The following is a 21,704-nucleotide window of genomic DNA, read 5'->3' on the forward strand; positions in this document are numbered from 1 at the left end:
TGTGTAAGAGCAGAGTGACTCTTGATTAAAAATCTCTGATTTTGTTACAACAATAATGCCATTACCAGTTGGTCCTGTGGCAATACATTACGCAACTTTTTAAAAATTTATCCCTGGACACACTGAAATATTTACAGATGAAACAATATGATGTCTTAGATTTACTTGAAAATAATCTAAGGGACAGGGGACTTGGAGGGGGTTAGTGAATGGGATGATGAAACAAGTCTTACCATGTTCTGTTGCTAACTACCCAAGTTGGGTGATGGGTACCCGGAGTGGGGGCTGAGGAGATGGGAGCAGGTACCAGTAATTATGCCGCTCTACATTTTGTTAGGGAATTCCAAACATGTGCTGAAGTTCAAAAGAAATGAAACAAAAACAAAAAACTATGTCTCAAATTAAGAGGAACTGGGTGATGGTTTGGGTCCTAATTTGCTGTGTGACTCAGGCCACTTAAATTTTATTACTGAGTCCTCCATTTTCTCAGCTGTAAAATGAGGGCCTGATGATTATGAATACTGAGTTATTTCTAAGAATTTGGGCAACTGACTACATTTGGTATCATGCAGGTTTTTTAATCATTTGCTTTTAAATAAAGATCTAATTGATAGTAGGTATTCTCTTAAATTTCACTATTTTCCATGAGTATGATTCAGACCTAAGATAAAATAAAAGCTTACTGCTAAATTTCAGCAAAGTGTTCTTCCCATATTTCTTCTAACACTCTTCACTTAAAAAATATTTTACTTTAATTTGCTTACTTTAACACTAAGCAAGTTCCTTAATATACTTGGTTATAAATTAAGGCAAAATAGATTGCTTTCTAGAAACTAATAATTCAAAACACTGCGTACAATACTGTGTTTCCTACCACATGTATAGCATGGGATACCACCTATTTTATACATCTGCTATTTTTTAAATGAATGCAATGAAAAGTTTTCAATAACTTGAATTTTGAAAAAAATACTTTTAGCTAGGATATTTTTACCAAGTTATGATTTAATATTTATCAGATGTGTAAATATACAAACATGATAGCAATTTTTAAAACTTGTGAATAGTTGGCCTTACAAAATTACAACACACTGTAAATAAATCCCTCCCACATTTTATACAAACTACATGACTTTGATATACAAAGATTCTGTTTTTATTACACTGACAATGTACAACCAAGACTATTTACAATGCAGAAAAGTACATAAACCACAATTTAACATTCTGCTACTGGCAGCCACTACAGTTTAGGAGGTAGCTTTAATTAAACGAAATGAACAGAAGCCACATTTCCCAACTTGTGTTCTAAAAATAATTTACATAAGATAAAAATTCATTATATGCACAGTATATACAGTTTAATTATTAAACTGCAATCTAGCTTAATGTTTTTTAGTATATCCTGAATAACACGGCAGTGGGTCTGCTATTGATTTAGCATATTGTTCAAAACACATATTGAACATTTATAACTTTAAGACTCCACATAGTGACATGTCAAAAGTCCATAGATGAGAATCAAGTAAAATTTTTCATTTTTAAAGACATAGGCCTAAGCTTTATTCAATTTTTTTTTCTTCGTGACATAGTTGTCTTGTCTCACAAGAACACAGCATCTAAGCTGCTGCATAGGCTCTTTTTTAAGTCATAGTCAGGGGACACCGCATGGCAGCTTCCATGTAAGAGCACAGGTCCAGGAGAATCCAACTCGCTAGTAAATAAAATGTAAGTGCTTTGTGTCATAATTACTCCCAATTTCTTCCAATTAAATGAAGTTATTTGCCACAGTTTACTTTCTGTATAATTCAAGCTATAAACAGCTAACATACTAACAAAATTGGAAAATATCAGTAGAGCCAATGAGACTAAGAAGTGTTTATTAATGGGATCATTTCACAGAGCCATCGAATCCCTCAGACACTAATAAAATCCCACGTTAGTTAGCAGTTCAGCCAAATCTGCTAAACGCACACAGCAATGAGTCCTTTCCTTCTTCCCAGGACTGTGATCAGAAAACACTGAGGAAAAAGTACCGTGATCGCACTGAAGCAACGTATGATGACTGGAGACAAATGTTCAGCTAGGCTTTTAAAATCTAACAGTTGTTAATATTGTTTTAAAAACATCTTCAGGTTTTGGATTTATAAATCACTTAACCAAAATTTATGATTCTATCATGTCAAAGATGGAAATAGAAAATGCAGTCACGTAACACCTACATACACTCTCACGGTCCTACCTGGGAGACGATTCCTTTTTTGGCCCTGCAGTAAGTTGTCCTGAGATTAATGATGAAACATTAGGTAAAATTAGCAAGACTTTTTCTTCAGTTATATAAAATCACATTTTAAAATATCCTTAAAAAAATATTAACAGCTGTTCTTTATTTGTGCTTAATTCAGAAACAGGTATAAATTTGCTTCTTATGGATCGAAAAACCTAACAGTATATTGCTATGACATACACAAAATCTTTTTCAAGTTATAAATTTGTTTCAAATAGACCACACACTGCTTGGACATGGCATTGTTCACCAATTGATAGCTGAGGCACTTGTTCTTTGAAAATGTCTGGTTTAAGAAATAAACTGCCACCTTCTCCTTCTTCTAAGTGACACCAGGCAGTGATTACAGAAGTGCTTCCCAGATGAAAGAAAGATCAGACTAGGGTTCACTCTACAAACACTGTGATTTTGGTTGAAGGGGAAAAGAGTTACAAACACATTAATTCAGTCTTTAACTCGGGGTAGATTGTAAGCGTAGCGCACCAAGGGGAATCCTCGACTCTGGTAGAAGCAGGCTCGTCCACAGGCCTGCACCTGGTCAGAACTGTCCGAGACAAAGGAATCTTCTTCATCCGCATAATCGGAGTGGGCTGATTGTGTGCCACAGTCCGACCAGTAGCCGTCTGGTCTTTGGCAAGAAGCCACTGCCAACGCGGGACAGCTGTGAGATTTTATTAAGTGTTTGCATGACACTGGCTTTGTCAAGAGAAACGACTCGCAGCAGTCACACACAGTCAGGTTCCTGTGCAGATGCGAGTACATGCCACAGTCGTAGTAGAAATCCTGTTCCACACACCCAGCCTGGCTGCTGATGGAAACTGAAACCGATCCACCTTTCCTGGTGATATGTCGCCTCAGTAACTTCCAGTCTTCTTTAAACTTTGGGTTGAAGAAAACATACAGGACTGGATTCAGGCAAGCAGGCAACGGGAAAAATATCAGAGTAACGGACTTCATTATCTCAGGGCTGATGGAAACTGCAGTGATCAATGGCGCAAACGAGAAAAATGCAACAGGGCAGAAAAAGATGCAATTGGTGAAGATTAGCCAAGCAACGTGCTTAATCGTGCTAGAATGTGAGTTCTCTGAAAGGTCCTCCTTTTCCAAGTTGCAGTAAAGCTTAGTGTAGATAATGGCCATTAATAAAAATGCTAGTGAGTTTAATAGCACTAACGTTACAGTAAATCCTAACGATGGCGTTTCTCCTGTGGGAAATGGCAGGCACAGGGGTGATGCGGAATATTCCCCTCTATGGAAAAGTGGGAAACAGCCTGCTACAGCAGCACCCAGAAAGGCAAAAAGGGCAGCAATCCGGAACCGTCTGAGATGATCGCTTTTCCCATTTTTCACTCTATCTTTTGCAGATAAGCTTCTTTCGACAGCTGCTAACATTAATAAAAATATGGCACTTTCTGAGGAGAAAACAGCAAGAAACCCAGCTATTTTGCAGCCACTGCCAATCTCCCACCAAATGCCAAATTCAGCAAACCTGCCCCAGGACACGGCATCCAAAAAAGTTAGGATGCCGGTATAGGCTCCCATGAGTAAGTTAGACACAGAAATCAGGCCTATGAACAATTTGGAGGAAGGCAGTGACGGACAAGATGCAAATGTCGTTAAAATGACAAGCAGGTTGAAAAACAGTGCAACCAAGAAAATGAACCACACAGTAAGACGGATCATCCAACTTCCCAGCAAATATTCACAGGGCTTAAAAGCACCTACAACAAAAAAGAGAGAAAAATAAAAGACAATTTAGAAAACACATTCCATATGAGATGGCTTGATAGAGAAACTAAAGTCAGCTCATCTAGAATAATTAAATCTGCTCCCAAATTGAACAGAACAAAACTGAAAAGATGACTATTTCTTAGATATTTTAAGTCATTGAAGGGGGCTATTTTAAAAATAACTGACTTCAATTTCTTTTATTAAATACTTGGTAATGCCATACAGCGATATTTAAAAGAAAAACTTCACTTTTTCTTACTGAAGTGAATATACACAGCACAGCGTCTACCACATGATATCCTGAGAGCCGGAACTGGATAAACTAGGGTTTGAACTTAGGGTTCATAACCCACTGCTCTTACTGAAGAAAGCAACTTAAACCTTGATAAATCTCATTTTCCCACTTGTGGGTAATAATGCTGTTTCCTAGAGCTGTGCAGCTTAGGTAATATCACACACATAGGGACCTAAGCAGGCTACTGGGTACAGAGCTGACTTCAGTAAACAACAGGTCCCGTTCTGCCTCCTTCCTGGTCCTAATATCCTGTATAATAATTACATGTGAATATGTATGTATGTACACATATATTTCTTACACATTTCTTATGGCTTTCAAAGGCAATCTAATGAGGCAGGTTAAGATAGGCAGAATTATCCCCATTTTCACCCAAAGAAACTGAGATTTCAAAGTGTCTGACCTGATAAAGGCTTTTCAGGAAGACAGTACAGCAAGGACTAAACCACACTGATGTGAACTCTTCATACAGAGCTACGTCTGATAAGACCCTGTGTCACTTAAACTAGGATTGTAAGCTCATTTAGTAGCTGAATTGTACATTCCAGTAACTGACTTTGATATGCTACTTATGTCACAAATGACTTATCAAATGACACAAATGACAACTGTTTTATTTAAAAATTAGTAAAGAAAAACAAAATTTTGACTACAGAGTGCAAGAAAACAATGTATTGCGATTGCCTAAAAGACATGTTCTGAGGTATCTTTCTGAACTCTCATGAAGTTTGATACATCCCATAAAGCATTTTAATCACTGAGATAGCCACAGACCTAACAAGCCAGCTCTGCGCCATTTATATCTATCTGACTTCCAAATAACACAAGAAAAAAAATTTTAATTATTATTTCTTTATTCCCCTCTCAAGGAAGTGCTAAGAGCAAGCGTTCACCTTTATCCCTGTATCTGCAAGGAAGGAGTCACTCATCAGACCTGGGAGAACAGGACACCCTCTGGAAGAGTGTGACTAGTGGATGGAGCTGCTTTCCCTCGAAACCTGCAAGCAGGTTTCCCCAGTGTGTCTGTGGAAACCTGTGGCCTCCTCCAGCTCTAACAGAGGGATCCCGCTCTCCTCCACCTCCTGTGCTGAGTGTCTGTGTGTTACCACAACCACGTGGAGGAGGCGGGCCTGCAGCTCATCCCTCCTGCAGCCTCGGGAGACAAGCTCAGACCAACTTCCCTCCTGGGTGACCCAAAGCTTTAGACTCAGTGTGGAGGAAATGGAATCTCTGCGTGTTCAGGTCCAGCCTCCCCTTTAGTAAAGCTGCTCCCTTTTCACTGGGTTGTCAGCTCCTTATGCACATTCTCCAAAACAAGAACCCCAGTGGGGCAAATGAGCCAGCTGCACCCCTAACTTCCAGCAATTAATTCAGAAACTAAACAAAATAAATCACATAAACGTAACTGATTCTTGCCAATCCCCTTCACTCATCTGCTCACTGTAAGCTTATTCTCTGCACAAGGCACTGTGCTAAGTATTAAAAGAATACACACACAGGCTCTCAAGAAGCTCACAATTCAGTAGTAATCATTAGAGAATCCATAATACTTATGATCCTGAGATGGAAAATTAATGTCCAGATCATACTGTGTCATTACATTAAAAAGGAATCTACTCCAAGCACACAATTTAACCAATTACTTAATTTTTTATTTCACAGTAAAATTCTAAATCCACATTCTCAGATAGATTAGGAAGAATATGACACAGTCACGACCAAATATGTGGCATCAGTTTAGTAACTTTCCAAAGTCTGCTGAAAGTTCAATGAAACAAAATAGAAAGAAAAGGAAAGGCAAGGTTGTATCAAAAAAAAAAAAAAGAGACAACACTGAACATTCTGATAGATGAGTAACTTATGGAACTGGTCCTCGAGTGAAAGGAGCATTAAGAGAGTGCCTTTCGGACTCCACTGAGCATAACCCGCACCTGGGAGCTGGTTAACGCACCGGGTCTGAGTCAGCGGGTCTGGGCCTGAGATTCCGCAGGAGATGCCTAAGCTCCTAGAGCCCAGACCACACTCTGACAAGGCAAATCAGATCATCTGGCCCCAATCCTGTTAAGGAAATCTCATCTAGCCCCAAAAGCTTTAGACACATTTGCCTGATGTTCATTTGGAGCAAGAAACTGCAGACACTGCACGGGGCATACCTGTGGAGGGTGTACAGTGGATAATTATTTGACTGTGCTCTTCATTTTCCGCACTGCTGGTGACACCTGCTGCGTCTGCGGGACCTGAACACACAACACAAACTGTGTTGAATTCAAGCTTTCTGCCAATCAAAAGAACTGTACTCTCCTGCAGTCTTCTCTCTGGTAGGTGATGTTAAGTCCAGCCTGCACACAGCTAGATAACACATCAGAGATGCCAGGAACGCAGTAAAGGCTTTTTTTCTCACAGATTTTAGACTGATCCTTCACAAACTGATCACGGTAACAGAAACTTGGGTTCATGCCGTAAAACCTCACACACTTGCCTTTGTCCTCTGCTACACTGTGGTCCTGGAGGCTCTTCCCTTCTGGGTTTGAATGTGCGTAAGAGTCACAACCCCAAAACGCACAGCACTGATAAGCATAGGGTACAGATAGAGACCTGGAAGACAGTGGAAAGTCTACACTGAACAGCAGCTCCACAGACACACTTTCGTTTTGTAAAATTATCTTAATCTCTGAAAGCCTGGGCCTAAGACTCCGAAAAACACCTGACTGGCACATGCTTTAAGCTGGTCATCATTCTCCCCTGGCCTCGGTTTCCTCATCTGTGAAAAGACCTCTGGTGTCAGATGACAACATGAGTTTCTCCACTTATACATATGAGAGATGCTTTCAAAAGCTGAGTTTAAATCAAACCGTATTTAAAATTTACTAGCAATACTGCAATTTAAAGTAAAATCTTATCAGACTCCTTTTATAAATGAATTAACCACAACTAATGCATCATATGAAACTGGTAGTTGCATTTAAAATTAATGGTTCAGGTCATTTGTGACTTTATACTATTAAACGAATTTACTTTCTTATGTATAGTGAAAATATTTATGCTCTTCTCCCATAATAATACTCCCAAGACCTCTCCCTACCCTGTCTAATGAGGTCCCCCTGACTCTATCGTCTCTGTCAAGGATTTCAGCATTCTATCAATTTTCCGTAGGTTCACACTTACGTGATTTCTGGAAAAAAACCATTCAGGTGAACAGCTATTTTATCTCTTTGACCGCATCAAGGATTCCAATTTGTGTTCTCAAAAGCTACAGAATAATGCTCATGTTCTATTTTTTACCAAATTTGCAAGGATTGAGGTAGAAAATACTCTCAAATTATAGCCTTCCAGAAAATCTGGGAACCATAGCAAGAAACTAGCACACTCTATAATTTGGCAGCCTACCAGAACTTGACAAAAGAGAGAAATAAGCAAAAACACACCTGAGATTAACAAAGTCTTTTGCTGCTAAGGCCTCTCTCAGCTTGACGTTGCCCACCAGTTTCAGCTGGTTTAGCCCATGCAGGCCTTCCGTAGGAAAGGAAGTCAATTCATTGAAACTTACATCTCTAAAATGTGAAGGACCTCAGATTAACTTCTAAGATGCAAATCACATAAACACATCTGTACACGTGTTAACATCTTAATCTGAGAGCTCTAAGGAAGGGCAGGTGCTCGAACAGTACATCTGGCACGCCTCTTGCCATCTTGGGAGCTGTTACCATATCAACACAGCTCAGCGTTTACACGAGGGAACCACCAAGCAGAAACATATTTTGAGAGGACGATGCTAAAACACCAGTGTGTGGACTATTCATGACTTTCATGATGTTACTGCATAAAATCGTCAACTTACAGGTTAGTTATTGACCCAAGCTTGGCAAAAGCTCTGCTGTGAATTTCATGGATCAGGTTTCTACTCAGATCTCTGCAATTGTAAGAAGAACATGTTAATCTTTTCAAATCACCTCAAGTTGCAGTTACTTTGACAACACTTTAGAATCTGAGGTAGTCACAATATCCCTGATAAGATAACAAAGATCTTTAAACTTGTCCTACAACATCTTGTATGTTTATGGTGAATGCCACTCCTTCATAAAAACCTATTTCTTGGAATGTGTTCCATGCAGCCGTAATTCTAGTTGGCATGTGTTTCAAAACAGTTGTGAATTTTCTCTACCTTATCATCCTGGTACCAGTTCAAAAATACAAATGATATTGATATAACCTTTGCTACTATTAACTAGGTGAGGAAAAGCTCAGCCCCTGACAAAGCTGAAAATAAAAACAGGTTTCCGATTATTTGCCTTCTCAAAGGTGACTGATAAGGTGCTGAGGGAAGACAAATAATCAATATGCAAACAAGAGCATTCCAGAAGGGCTTCAGATAGCATTCTTTTCCCAAGCAGGAAATAAAAACCCTATCAACACAGAGCCATGCTATATTCAGGAACACACCCCGAGGAATTCTGATATTACAGAAATAATAAAACAGGGAAATAATCTGCAACCACACTTAAACTGAGCCTTAATGGAAATTTAAAGATTGGGTAAATTCATGCCATGACACATCTCTCTGAGAATAGGAAAACCCGACCAACTTGATTCCAAATCAGGAAGAGGCCAGCTTTTCATTCTTGCTGCTTATCAGTGCTCTAGAAGTGATGGCAGCGGGGGGCCAGCCCCCTTCCTCACTGCTCAGACCCAGCAGCAAGGAAAGATCTGACCACCCAACCAGTAAAACATTTTCTAGTAGAATGCATTTTTGATTTCTTAATGGGGATCCACTGGAAAACAGAATTCAATATATGTAATCTCACTTCCCTGTCAATTTGTCAAATTTGTTCTGTATTTAAAAAACGTTCACCAATTTGGTGTATTGTGTTTTCTGCACTGAAGTTCTATGAAAACAGTGACACGGTTTGTCTTGGTCGTCTCTATATGCCCCAATGCCTAATAGATACTTGGCACAAATATACACCCAAATACAAACAATTTTTTAATGGATGCTTCTTCTGCATATTAGCTGTATCTGTCATGACAGATACCCCACGGCAGACCCTGTAGAGGGCCAGATAGTAAATATTCTTCACCTCTGGGGTTGTGCAGACTCCACTGCAACTATTCAACTCCACCACAGCATGAAGGCAGCTCTAGGCAGCACGTAACAGGCCCGCTGTGCTCCAGTAAAACTTCCCTTACGCAGACAGGAGGCAGGCTGCACGGGGCCCGCAGGCTACAGTCTGCCTACCTCTGCAAATGGATTGGCTGACCTTGATATTACGACTTGAGAACAAACAAGCTGCTTCTCGCAGGTTATACACATGACACTTGTTCACTCACCAATAGACAGTATCATAAATTAGCTAAGGTAAAAAAATACCAAAAGTAGAGTATTTATAAAGGACCATGTGGTTAAGTTTGAACAAGAATATTTACACCTAATAAATCATATCTTTAAGTATATCATTAACACGGGAATTGTAATGATATGTTAACCTCTAGCTTGTCAAAACTTTTATTTGTCTGTAACAACCATAGAGAAACTTACAGAATCCTTAGGGATATCAGGCCTTGGAAAGTACCTTCCTTTATTTGGTGGATCTGATTACGCTGTAAAGAGCTAAAAAAGACAAAGAAGAAAAGAATGAAAGGAAAAAGAAAGAAAAGAGAGAAAAAAATTATTTTCTATTTTGAAAAATAATATTTCCCAATTAAACTTTTCTAAGTTTAAATACTTATTCACAAGGAACCCTGATCTTGTTGAAAGTAAAGAGAACTGCTGTTTCCTCATCTCTAAGATGAAAGTGTTACACTGACTGGTATTCCCTCCCAAATTTTACTGAGAGTTAACACGCACGACTACACTCCTTCTCAACCGCACACGGTGGGGAGAGCAGGAAGACAGACCACCATCATGAGCACTAGGACAGGAGGTCAGAGAAAGGAGGAGAGCACTATGGGAGAATCAGCGCCTCCCTCCCCAGCTCCCCATCAACTTCCACCGGAGCCGTCCTGTACCTGCGCATAGCAGGTGCCAGGATCACGTCTGGTTTCTCTCATCAGCCAGGACCAGCTTTTGTTTTTTTTTTGTATACATCCCCCTCCCCAGGTGGTGTCTCACAGAAGGCCTGGTGCTAATAAGTGCCGGCTACATGAACACACCTGGCACAAGCTGACATTTATTCATAGGAACACCTGAGAATATGAATTTCTAATGTCTTAATGTTAAGGCCGTTTACTTAAAATAGGAAATAATGAATTAACAACACACCACAGCAAAAAAAGTAAGTCAAAGACCAACTTACATTTCTTCCAGAGCATGGCAACCATTAAAGCTTGGAAGCTCTCTTATATTGTTGTAAGACAAGTCCCTTAAAACAATGGAAAGGAACACATCATTTTCATGTTATCAGAAGACTAGATGGAAAGAGCTGCACCCAAAATCACGGAGAGCAGCGCTGAGATCTGCAATGAGGGGAAAAGCTGAGCAAGAAAAGCAACTACTTTCTTCCTGAGACTTGTAAGCTCCTAGACGACCTCAGGAAACAGTTAAGATTTGCAAACTTCAAGTACATAATGTTGAGTACAGACAATAGAAAATGCAATTTAAAACATTAAGTACATATAAAATAAATATATAAAAATATAATACAGAAAATATATAAAAATCATGTTTAAGTGGTAGAGTTATAAGTATTTTAATTTATATTTTTACAATATTGATTATACCACAAATAGTTTCTATTATTTACTTAAAAGGCTATAAGAGGGGGTCAGCCCCATGACATAGTGGGTAACTTCAGCATGCTCTGCTTTGGCAGCCTGGGTTCGTGAGTTTGGATCCCAGGTGTGGACCTATACCACTCATCAGCCATGCTGTGGCAGTGACCCACATATAAAGTGCAGGAAGATTGGCACAGATGTTAGCTCAGGGCTGATGTTCCTCAGCAAAAAAAAAAAAAAAAAAAAAGCTATAAGGGGAAAGGTATGCATACTCACATTTTCAACAACACTTACATTAGATCAAATATTGGGACTAATTAACTCCCAGTTAATCCCACTGCAGTTTTTCCTCAACAGTAATCAATGTGTTTGATACTCTGTGACACCATTTAATTAGTAATGCATCGCACAACAATGTCTCAGTCAACGACAGACTGTGTATATAACAGTGGTCCCATTAGACTAGTACCATATGGCCTAGGTGTGTCGTAGGCTGTATAATCTAGGTTTGCGTAAGCACACTTGACGATTTTCGCACAATGACAGAATCTCTGATGACACATTTCTCAGAATGTGTCCCTGTCATTAAGTGGCACATGACTGTACTTGGTTCATCAGTCAGTCAGTTATTTCCTTACTTTCTCCCTCCACTGAATACTTATTAACAACTTAGTAACTTAATTGTTCTTGCAACATTTTTACATCCTTTATTTACTTTTAATTTCCAGGTCAGCTAAAAGTTTCTGGAAAGCTCCATACTTAGTTGGTTCCTGATCTAAGAAAGATTTGGCCTCTGCTTAGGTTATGGATGAAAGAGCAGGGTATGGAGAGAAAACACCTCCGATGAAACTAGAATAAGGACAAGGAGTCAAGAGAAGAAAAAGTCAAGGAAGAGCGCAGCTTGGTTTCACTTTGCTCAAAGTCAAGTCTCAAGATGTGTGAAATATACAATTAAACCAAATTCCAATGCACGTTACCTACCCTGGGGGGCTATTAACATACCTGCTCATTTCCATGAAAGAAACAAATAAGAACTAATTAGACGTTAAAATCACCTAATGAAAATAGTTCACTGAAAACAGAAGTCAACATGTGTGAAGTGTGTAAAGGTATGAGGACGGAAGGAGAACCTGACTTACAAAGTCCTGAGCATCTTCTGTTCTTGGCACAAATTACTGGATATGCTGCTTATCTTCGTCCCTGTCAAGGTCCTGTGGAAAAACACAGTTCATCTAAGAAATGATTCAAGTTGAGATGGTAAACAAAATGCTACTCTTGCATAGAAAAATAATGCTCACATATTTGCATAAGTACTAGAGCCTATGTCTCCCACTGCTGATTTCTCCCTAAAGTTAGGCACATGAGGGGGCCAGCCTGGTGGCACGGTGGTTAAGCTCACATGCTCCACTTTGGTGGCCCAGGGTTCATGGGTTTGGATCCTGGGCGCAAACCTAGCACCACTCATCAAGCCATGCTGTGGCGGCGTCCCACATACAAAGCAGAGGAACACTGGCACAGATGTTAGCTCAGGGGACAATCTTCCTTAGGCAAAAAGAGGAAGATCAGCAACAGATGTTAGCTCAGGGCCAAAAAAGTTAGGCATGTGTGCAGATGAATTATTAACCCTCAATACCAATATCATTTTCATAGAAATGCAGAAAAGCTTGTGACACGAGATGTTAACATTGACCAGACAATGAGCTTGACTTCTCATGGGCCAAGGGAAAAACACTAATCCATGGTCAGCCTGACCACCACCAGCTCTAAGTCCTGTGCCTCTCACACCCAAACATACGAAACCAACTTAGCATCCTCTCCTGCCCCCAAACCCTGCTTCTGTCCTTCCTTTCAGTCAGCCCGACTCAGCATTCTGAACGTTCCCCTCCCCTTGTATGTTCCCATCTGCAGTCAATCACCAGATCCCGGTCTTTCTTCCTCTGCATGGCACCAGCATCTGACCTTCTCTCCCCATTTTTACTGCTACTGTGCAGATCAAGGGTGAAATGAGGCAGATAGGGGTGTAGGAGTCTCAGACTGGCCACACCGAGGAACTCCAGTGACAACTGAAGACACAGAACTCCATGGTTCAATGTGTTCACTGAGCCAAGAGGACTATTTCCAGGGCCTCCTCACCGCTCTGCCCAACTCCAGTCTCTCCTCTTCTCATGCCACCTGCTCCATCTTTCTCGACACTTCCAAACTGCCTTAAGAGTCAAGTTTAAACCCCTCAGATCAGTGCTTCCCAACTTCACCCTTCTTACATCTTAGCGCACATGAAAATCATAACATTTATGTGGCGTACTGTGGTAAGGCTCCTCGTGGCTGGAGACCCCAGCCACCTTGGGCCCCACCTGGCTGTCTGGACAGCTGAGATCATCAAGATCTTGGATGCACCTGTAACCCATTAACAGACTACCCACTGGCACACTTTGCGATAACCAAATGTTCAGTGTTCAAGACTTACCATTTTAAAACTGACCCAGACAATTTTCCACATTTCTCCATCTCATTTCCCATTCTATTATAAACGTGCAATGCCAGCTGGATTTGATGAGCTGTATGCCATCCTTGAGTATATTTTCAGTATTCCTCATTTAACTAAATCCTGCCTTTCTAAATAAAAGACCCAGCTCTGAGAAACCTGACAGTACTCAACTGTGAAACATTTCCCCTCCTCTGATGGTCTCCATGGACTGTGCCACTTCTGAATTCCTAACACACTGCTTCTAATTTGGCACCCAGTTCCTGCCTTATATTTTCAGTAACCTTTTCAGATCTTCTCTCCACATACCAGGCTACACTCTCCCTGAGCCGACTGACCCCACACCCAATATATCCAGTTCCATGCATGATATTCACAGAAGGAGATGGTAGGAATCAACATAAAGTCGTCATCATCACCGAAGACCAGAGGCCAGCAGGGGCCACACTTACAGGCTCTCCAGGTGGACGGTTCCAGTGAGGTTGGGGAACCGCTGCACTAAGCTTGCGCCACGAATGACTCTAAGAAATTGGGAGAGAAAAAGGACTTTAGAATAAAAATTTTCCATAGATAATATTTTCATTTTACTTTCTAAACAGTTTAAAATTACAGGATTACTATACCTAAAAATAAAATTGGTTTTCTCTCTTGAATATACCTAGAAGTGTGCTAAGTCAGCCAAGTGTTCACACAAATAAGAATCATCATAAATTTTCAGAATTGCCCTTTGGATTTCCACCCAAGGAAAAGAAAATAAAAGATTTTGTTTTCTGCAGCTATAAGAACAAAATTCTAGTTTTCCATTAAAGCAATTGTATAAACATTCAGGTTTGTTTTAAAATTTGTATAATACTTACAAGGAATGCAGATCAGATAAATTGTGAAATGCTGAGTTCCCCACAAAAGACAGAGGATTATCATACAAATGTCTGTAAAAACACCCAAAAAATGAAGTTTTCATACGTTCACAATCTATGTTCACAAAGTCCATATATCTAAGAGCCTGAATTTTCATTCTTCATCCAGATGTTTGGCATCATAGAAATATAGCTTCAGAAGATCACATGTTAAAAGAAACTTTCAAAACTACTTACATAGTTCTTAAGAGTGGATTACCATCAAACGCTCCATCAGGGATAACAGAAATAGAATTACTATGAAATAACCTAAAAAGACACGAGAAAAATATTTTGAAATGCATATTCCTTGTGAAATAAGTTAAAACCAAGTATCAACTACTGTTCAGTATTATGTAAAACACAACTGATAACGACTACATGAAAATTTCAAAAGTGTGCAGAAACTGAATTTTTAATTCCATCTCATCTTTTTCAGGACCAAACTTAATTCTTTTTAAGCCCAGTGCTTAACCTAGTCTCCACCAGGTCCCTCACCTACATTTAGCTGTTGCTTCATCATCAAAGAACTTTAGACCACGAGATTCAAAAGGTGGTCTAGCACCAAGTCGCTCACTCGCCCACACTTAGTCTGTAAGCAACGCATCCGAGGGGCTTAGCTGTCATCTCATGACACACAATGCCCGTTATGCCATATACATTCCTATCTCTGCCCTCGACAAATCCAACATCCAAAAATGCTGTCTCACTCCTTTCACTTATTTAAATACGTCCATTCAAGTCCATTCAAATTCCTTCTCTTTGGTGATACCTTTTCCAATGACCCCAAGCTTCAATGAGGTCTTTTTCTGGATTGATTTATCTATCCTATTCATTCGGCACTTATTTCTACCTAGAAACTGCTATCTGTGTGTCTTAGATGGTCAGTCTCCCCAGTGAAACCAAGACTACAAGATTCGAAAGGCGCAGACAACACATTAGGGATGCTTTCCCCAGAATCTAGCCCAATACGGTAATCTATGCTCAAAATTGTCCAACCCGGCCAAGATAAAGTAATCTGCATGATCGCACATGCATTTGTAGTTGTGTGTTCTGGTATATGCAACGGAACAAAGATGTTCTAAAATGTCCTTGTTGGAACATTAAACGCTGAGTCTAGGGATATTAAAGCAGAGAGAGAGCAAAGCAATACTCACAGCTCTTTCAGGCTGGGAAGCGCTTTAATAGCCTGAGGAAATTCCCCCAAGTTATTATAATTCAAGTCCCTAGAAAAAAATGGGAAAAATATGTAAGAATATTGAAGAGTGGTAACAATTTATAAGGCATTTTGGTACAAATGTGTTTTTAAAAAATCCACCCTCTGGAGGTTAATTCTTTCTTTACCAACCATATTGCCAATCCAAACACTGTACGAGTTTAATTGAATTTACACATCTTCTTAGAATATCGAATAGAAAAAAGAATCCTAATTCCTCTACAAAGTTTTTAAGTCAATAATCTTAAAAGTTCCAAGAATTCTCAGAAGCACATATTACTGGTGCATTAAATAAACAAATCATCTGAATGCCATTTCTCAGGAAATTCACCATAAAACAGAATTTATACACTATCCATTTATCAATGACAATAGCCTGAAACTGAGGTTTCCACTTGACAATTACAGTGGCTTGTGAAATTCTGGCATGAGGGCCATGGACCTCTGCCCTCCCTTCAGAGGATGACCTCTGATAAGCATGAACAAGGAGAAGGACCAGGATGGCTTCACAAACTGTCATCCTCAAGGAGGGTACCAACTGTTGAAAACCTTCATATTAAGCAGGAGCGAGAAAAGCCATAGTGATCTGTATGAACAGTCTTAATTCTGGGTATGTTTAAATTTTAATTTCTTTTAAACCGAAAGAGCATACTGGCATATAATTAGCATGGTAAATTTTAGAATGAGAGGAAAAGAAAATCAGAAGCCCAGATCCTTAGAGAACTATTTTGTTTTCTTTTTCTACATAGAACGGAAAGTGGCAAATAAAAATTTAACTGGGAAGAAAATGTTTAATTTTGTTTTAATTGGAATAGTACACATGGTCTAGGATCCAAAGACCCGTCCAGTCTCTGTTATACTAGTATTTATGTACTTAGAAAAGGGGAACTGAGTTTGGAAGAATCTTCTTCAAGAGCTTCAGCTCACAAATATCCACTGATGTTCACTATCCTTTAGTTGTTTAGACAGGAAAGTGGATTAATAGAGTACTAAGAGATTATAAGTCTTCTCGTTAACTGATGGTTAACCAGAAAATTCGTAAAACAAAATATTACAAACCCTTAGCATTCCAATCAGATGTTACTCACCCATCTAATTGGGACATTCTCTGAATCATTTATTACAGCACAATGGCAAATATTATAAATCTCCAACTAAAGTCAACGAATATACATTCAAATAACAGAAATAAAGACCCTACTCTTGATTACGCACAGCGGCACAGTGTCTTTAGCTCATACTGTGTTGCAGTGTAGAGTTGAAGCAGCCAGAATACCAGTTAAAGAATACTTTAACTAGTAGAAACAACGACAAAAGTATCCTAAGCAAAATGGAGAACTTCACCGCATTTAGCACACGAAAGCAGAGACAGGATTCAAACCCAGTGCTAACAATTAGCAAGGCAACTGAGATCGTGGAAACAAACTTTTTCTAGCATTAATTTTATAAGGTTCAAAGTTCCAAAACTGTCTATCATATCTTTCAACAAAACCAAAATTTTTGAAAAGATATACTGCTTGGCAGATTGAGCTGTTTTTAACATGTACTTTCATAAGAAATATCAAGTTCAAACTTGCATGCCATTTTTAACCATAAACTTAGATTAGTTTCATAACCGTGTTATTTGATGGCAAGAACTTAGTTATGTATCAAAGCAAATTAATACTGAGCTGAACTCAAGGCCATTATTTTTTCCTTTTTGTGCAGTGAAATACAAAATTGCACCATTAACATCACAATGTGATCATCCAAAACATGAATGAACTTACAAGGTCTCCAGGTTATCCAGTCCATCAAAACAGTGTTGACCCAGGCTTTTAATTTTATTATTATGAAGATGCCTGTGGAAAAAAGCATCAAAATGACTTTTGCATCACCCAATAGCAACTCTTATGATGTTTTATGTGTCTAAATTGGTATAGCTTAAAGGAATGGTGTAGCTAAACATTTCAACACTTGACTAATGGAAAACAAACAGCATTCAGTAGTTATCTCTCGACGTACACCACACAGGATCTGATTCACTGAACACAGAATACCAATGGAAAAGGAAAACATCTTGAGTGGAAAAACAGTACACACATGGAAGATTCTTTAAATACTACCATCCATATCAGAAGTTGTTTTTTTTTTTAATTGGCACCTGAGCTAATATCTGTTGCCAATCTTCTTTTTTCTTCTTCTTCTCCCCAAAGCCCCCCAGTACATAGTTGTATATTCTAGTTGTAGGTCCTTCTGGTTGTGCTATGTGGGATGCCACCTCAGCATGGCCTGATGAGCAGTGACATGTCCATGCCCAGGATCCAAACCGGCAAAGATGGGAGTGCAAGAACTTAACCACTTGGCCACAGGGCCGGTCCCCAGAACAAAAGTTTTGATGACCTTTAAATTACATGAAGTGAAACTGTGATGAGCTCTCCCATGGGGATGTGGGGGAAACGATCAGTGAGAATCAGTAACAGATTTTAAAAGAAATGCCACTTTATTATGTCCAAGCTTTAAAAGGGTATAAACACAGAATCATATATTCTTTGAATAAATAAGTTGGTAATAACATGAAATATCGCTGAAACTTCTGTGATGAATATCTTCTGTGAGCATCTCAAAAGTATTCTGCTTCTTGTAACGCTGAATACATTGGGGCTACACAAGTAGAGCTGTACACGTGTTTGCTGAATGACTCAATTTCTTCTACAAATGGCCATTGATTTTAGAGAGAGTCCACAGTTATCATCAGATGTTTAATTTTTTAATTATCCTATTTTGTATTTTAAAAAGTCAGCACATCTCATTTTTTAAAAAAGGCATCTCCTCCAAATACTAGCCCTTCAGGAACATACTCAGTGAGGTATGTTCATAATAATTTGTCACAAGAAACCTGATTTATCTCCAAATTAATACAAATCTATGATATTAAAAGAAGTGGAGAGGGGCCAGCCCAGTGGTATAGTGGTTAAATTTGCATGCTCCACTTTGGTGGCCCAGGGTTCGCAGTTTCAGATCCAGGGTGCAGACATACACAGCACTCATCAAGCTATGCTGTGGCAGCACCCCACATACAAAATAGAGGAAGATGGGCACAGATGTTAGCTCAGTGACAATCTTCCTCAAGCAAAAAGAGGAAGATCGGCAACAGATGTTAGCTTGGGGCCAATCTTCCTCACCAAAAAAAAAAAGGGGGGGGGGCGGGGAGTAGAGACTTACAGAACCACCAGGCTTGAGAGGTTGGTAAACGCAAAGTCAGGGATGCTTGAGATCCTGTTGAGAGCCAAGGTCAGTGCCTGCAGAGTCGGCAGATTGCTGAGGGGACGCACGGGCACCTCCGTCAGGCTGTTGTCATCCAGCCACAGATGTCGTAACTGAGCGAGCCCCTCGAAACTGTCCTCGGGGACTGAGGTAATGTGGTTGGCATCTAAACGCCTGGCAGAAACAGAACAACCTCGTTCAATAACGAATTCTAGCAGAATGAGTCAATCCACGTCACACGACTCTCAGAGTTTTTAAAACCAAAAGGAGTTATAAAAATGGCAGGGCCATGGCAGTCCTGATACCTCTAACTTCACTAGGTGCTCATAAAATTTAACAGCTTTCCTGAGATCAGTGCATAGAAGTCAGTTCTTCCTTCGTAACAAAGGGATGAATCCAAATCTGAATGCTTCAAGAATCTTTGGCTAAGAGTAACTTTCTGGGAGAACAGTATTAAAAAAGAAAATCCTCACACAGCTCGAGCTGGAATTTTACATTTCAGAATATATTATCAAGAAAACAGAAAAGCAACAAGAAGAAATTAAGCTGAGTAAATAAGCTACTTTACTTACAACTTCACATTATAACTAATATTTGACATTAAATTTAATTGCTCTTCTGACTTGGCACCAAAGGGGAAAAAAATAAGAAAATATTTACAAAAATTTTTTAACAGTAACAAATCATTTCAGTAGATTCTCAACAATCCTTATTACCACCAAGTTAAAAATGCAGGTGCCGGGTACTGGCAAGCAAATTTCTCCTTCTCTCTCAGCGCTAACAACTTCTGAAATGTTAGTTTGTTAAAATTAACAGTTGTCAAGAAAAGGGCAAACTGTCTATAGGGAAAATTAAACAGCTACTCTGATCAATGTTATTGTGGCTTGAAAGCTTCTTTAATTTTTCCAAAAATTTTAGAATTAAGGACATCTTACTAATATAATAGAATTTTTCATACTTAAAAACCTGAAAATCTGGAAAACGAAGTCCTAGGTTATTGTTGGCACAACCAGGCCTAATTGTTGGAAAAATCGCTTTTCAACACAGAGACAGCCTGGTATTAATGTGATGGGGGCAGACTGCTCCTGCCAGGCAAATCACAGCTGTCTTCACAGACCCCTCGTTGCTCTATCTTCACTCCTTAAATTCATCCTTCACAGGCTGGGACCTCTTAGTGAAAATTAGGCAACACAAAAACTGGTGGAAAGTCAAAATGACAGCAAATTCTTAAAGAAAGCAAGTTGGACAGTTTTCAAGTTCAGGAAATTCTGACTTTCAGTGGTTTCTGTGCCTCCTGCTTCCTTCTGCTGGTGAAGCTTCAGATCCTGTGCTAATGTCCAGGTGAGCAGAGAGCCCCAGGCCCAACTGCCCCCCCACCCCCACCCTAGATGCGGGCTCCCTCCTGGAGGCAGATGAGCAGGCGTCACAGGCCGGCAGGCCTGGTGAGGATCCGATGGATGTGTTCTTTTCGATAAAGTCAAGATAACTGGGAGATCACTGAAAAGCGAGAGCTTAGGAAACGGAGCAGCTGCCTTAAGAATCCACTTGGAAGCAAACATCTTTAGGCCTGTTTATTCCTTGGGCTTTCTGGAACGTATGCCTGAGCAGAGACAGGCATCCTTGATATGACAGACTGGCAGCGTATTGGCTACAAGCTGCTCAGGAGATCTGCACTAGTGAGCAGATAGGAGTGTGCTCAATCACATATGCACATGCACGCGTGCACACATATACACACACACTCCACAACCTCAAGAAACTTCCACTTAGGGGAGAGAAACATTGAGCATACAATCACAAGACTCACCATATAATGTAACTAAATTATGCAATTAAATTCTACTTGTAGCTAATTTAATTATTTGCAATGCATTCAACACATTTATTTATACAGAGCATCTTGTTGGGCATGAAGGATCAAAATGAACAGGCATGAGGCCTGTCCTCATGAGATGGACATTCTAGTGCAGAGTGACCCACAGTGTAATAAACAAATTAAAAACGATTATAGAGTGCTTACACAGTGCTATGAAGTAAACACACAGGGTTCTGAGATCAAGACTGACAGGGGCTGAGGGGAGGGGAGCCGCCTCAAACGCACTGGTCAGGAAAAGCATCTAAGAAGGTGCTACTTCAACTGAGATCTGAAGAATGAGCAAGAGCAGGTGGCACAGGGCGCTGGGCAGGAGCATGTGAGGCAAAGGAAACAGCGAGGGCACAGACTCGGCAGCAGAAACCAGCTGGGTGTGGGCTCAGCACCTCCCAGAAGGTCAGAGTGATGAGAACACAGGAGGAAGGGAGCGGAGGTCCAGGGAGACAGTGGGGATGTGAACAGGGACCAGAGTATGCGGACGCTGTAGGCCAGGGAAGAGGACTGAATTTTAAATACAGATGGAAGTTCCTCCCCGTTTTTCAGTGTTAAAGCAGTTTAGAAGTTTAAATTGCTTATGTTATCATATTGATGATAAAGTGTGTTCATATTCACCAAAATAATGAGCAATGTTCCCCCCACATAAACACACAATACTCCATTGAAATTAAGTCCTCTCTATAAAAGTGTTTTGTTAAGATGTGTTAAGATATTATAGTGAAAAAAGTTATCCGTACCTTTTTAACATAAGAACAGTTATATACACCATTTATGCTCCTGCAGAATTCTGTGCCATATACCATCAAAAAGGGGACACCCTTAACTTACAGGAAGATAACCATGAGAGTTCCGAGCTAAGACAGTAACGAAACTATCTTCTAGGCAAACAGTCATAAACAACAAACGCACAGACACAACTTCCTCCGTACCCAAAATTTCCCCAAATTGTAAAGTCATACCTAAGAGCTCAAAA

At 39.8% G+C, this 21,704-nt stretch overlaps 1 protein-coding gene across 1 annotated transcript in view; it reads right to left on the reverse strand.

The window, feature by feature from the left end:
• Positions 1–987: 987 nt before the first annotated feature.
• LGR4 (leucine rich repeat containing G protein-coupled receptor 4) overlaps positions 988–21,704 on the reverse strand; it is a 94,825-nt gene continuing 74,108 nt past the window's right edge. The window contains exons 5-18 of the mRNA XM_044751732.2: positions 18,820–19,035; positions 17,385–17,456; positions 15,557–15,625; positions 14,598–14,669; positions 14,361–14,432; positions 13,956–14,024; positions 12,161–12,232; positions 10,604–10,669; positions 9,847–9,918; positions 8,152–8,223; positions 7,739–7,864; positions 6,793–6,908; positions 6,467–6,550; positions 988–4,008 (exon numbers count right to left, since the gene is read on the reverse strand). Coding sequence (XP_044607667.2) covers positions 2,732–4,008; positions 6,467–6,550; positions 6,793–6,908; positions 7,739–7,864; positions 8,152–8,223; positions 9,847–9,918; positions 10,604–10,669; positions 12,161–12,232; positions 13,956–14,024; positions 14,361–14,432; positions 14,598–14,669; positions 15,557–15,625; positions 17,385–17,456; positions 18,820–19,035 — 2,455 coding nt within the window. The 3' untranslated portion in view covers positions 988–2,731. The remainder of the gene's footprint in view (positions 4,009–6,466; positions 6,551–6,792; positions 6,909–7,738; positions 7,865–8,151; positions 8,224–9,846; positions 9,919–10,603; positions 10,670–12,160; positions 12,233–13,955; positions 14,025–14,360; positions 14,433–14,597; positions 14,670–15,556; positions 15,626–17,384; positions 17,457–18,819; positions 19,036–21,704) is intronic.

Source organism: Equus asinus, chromosome 20 (genome assembly GCF_041296235.1).
Source record: "Equus asinus isolate D_3611 breed Donkey chromosome 20, EquAss-T2T_v2, whole genome shotgun sequence".
NCBI lineage: Eukaryota > Metazoa > Chordata > Mammalia > Perissodactyla > Equidae > Equus > Equus asinus.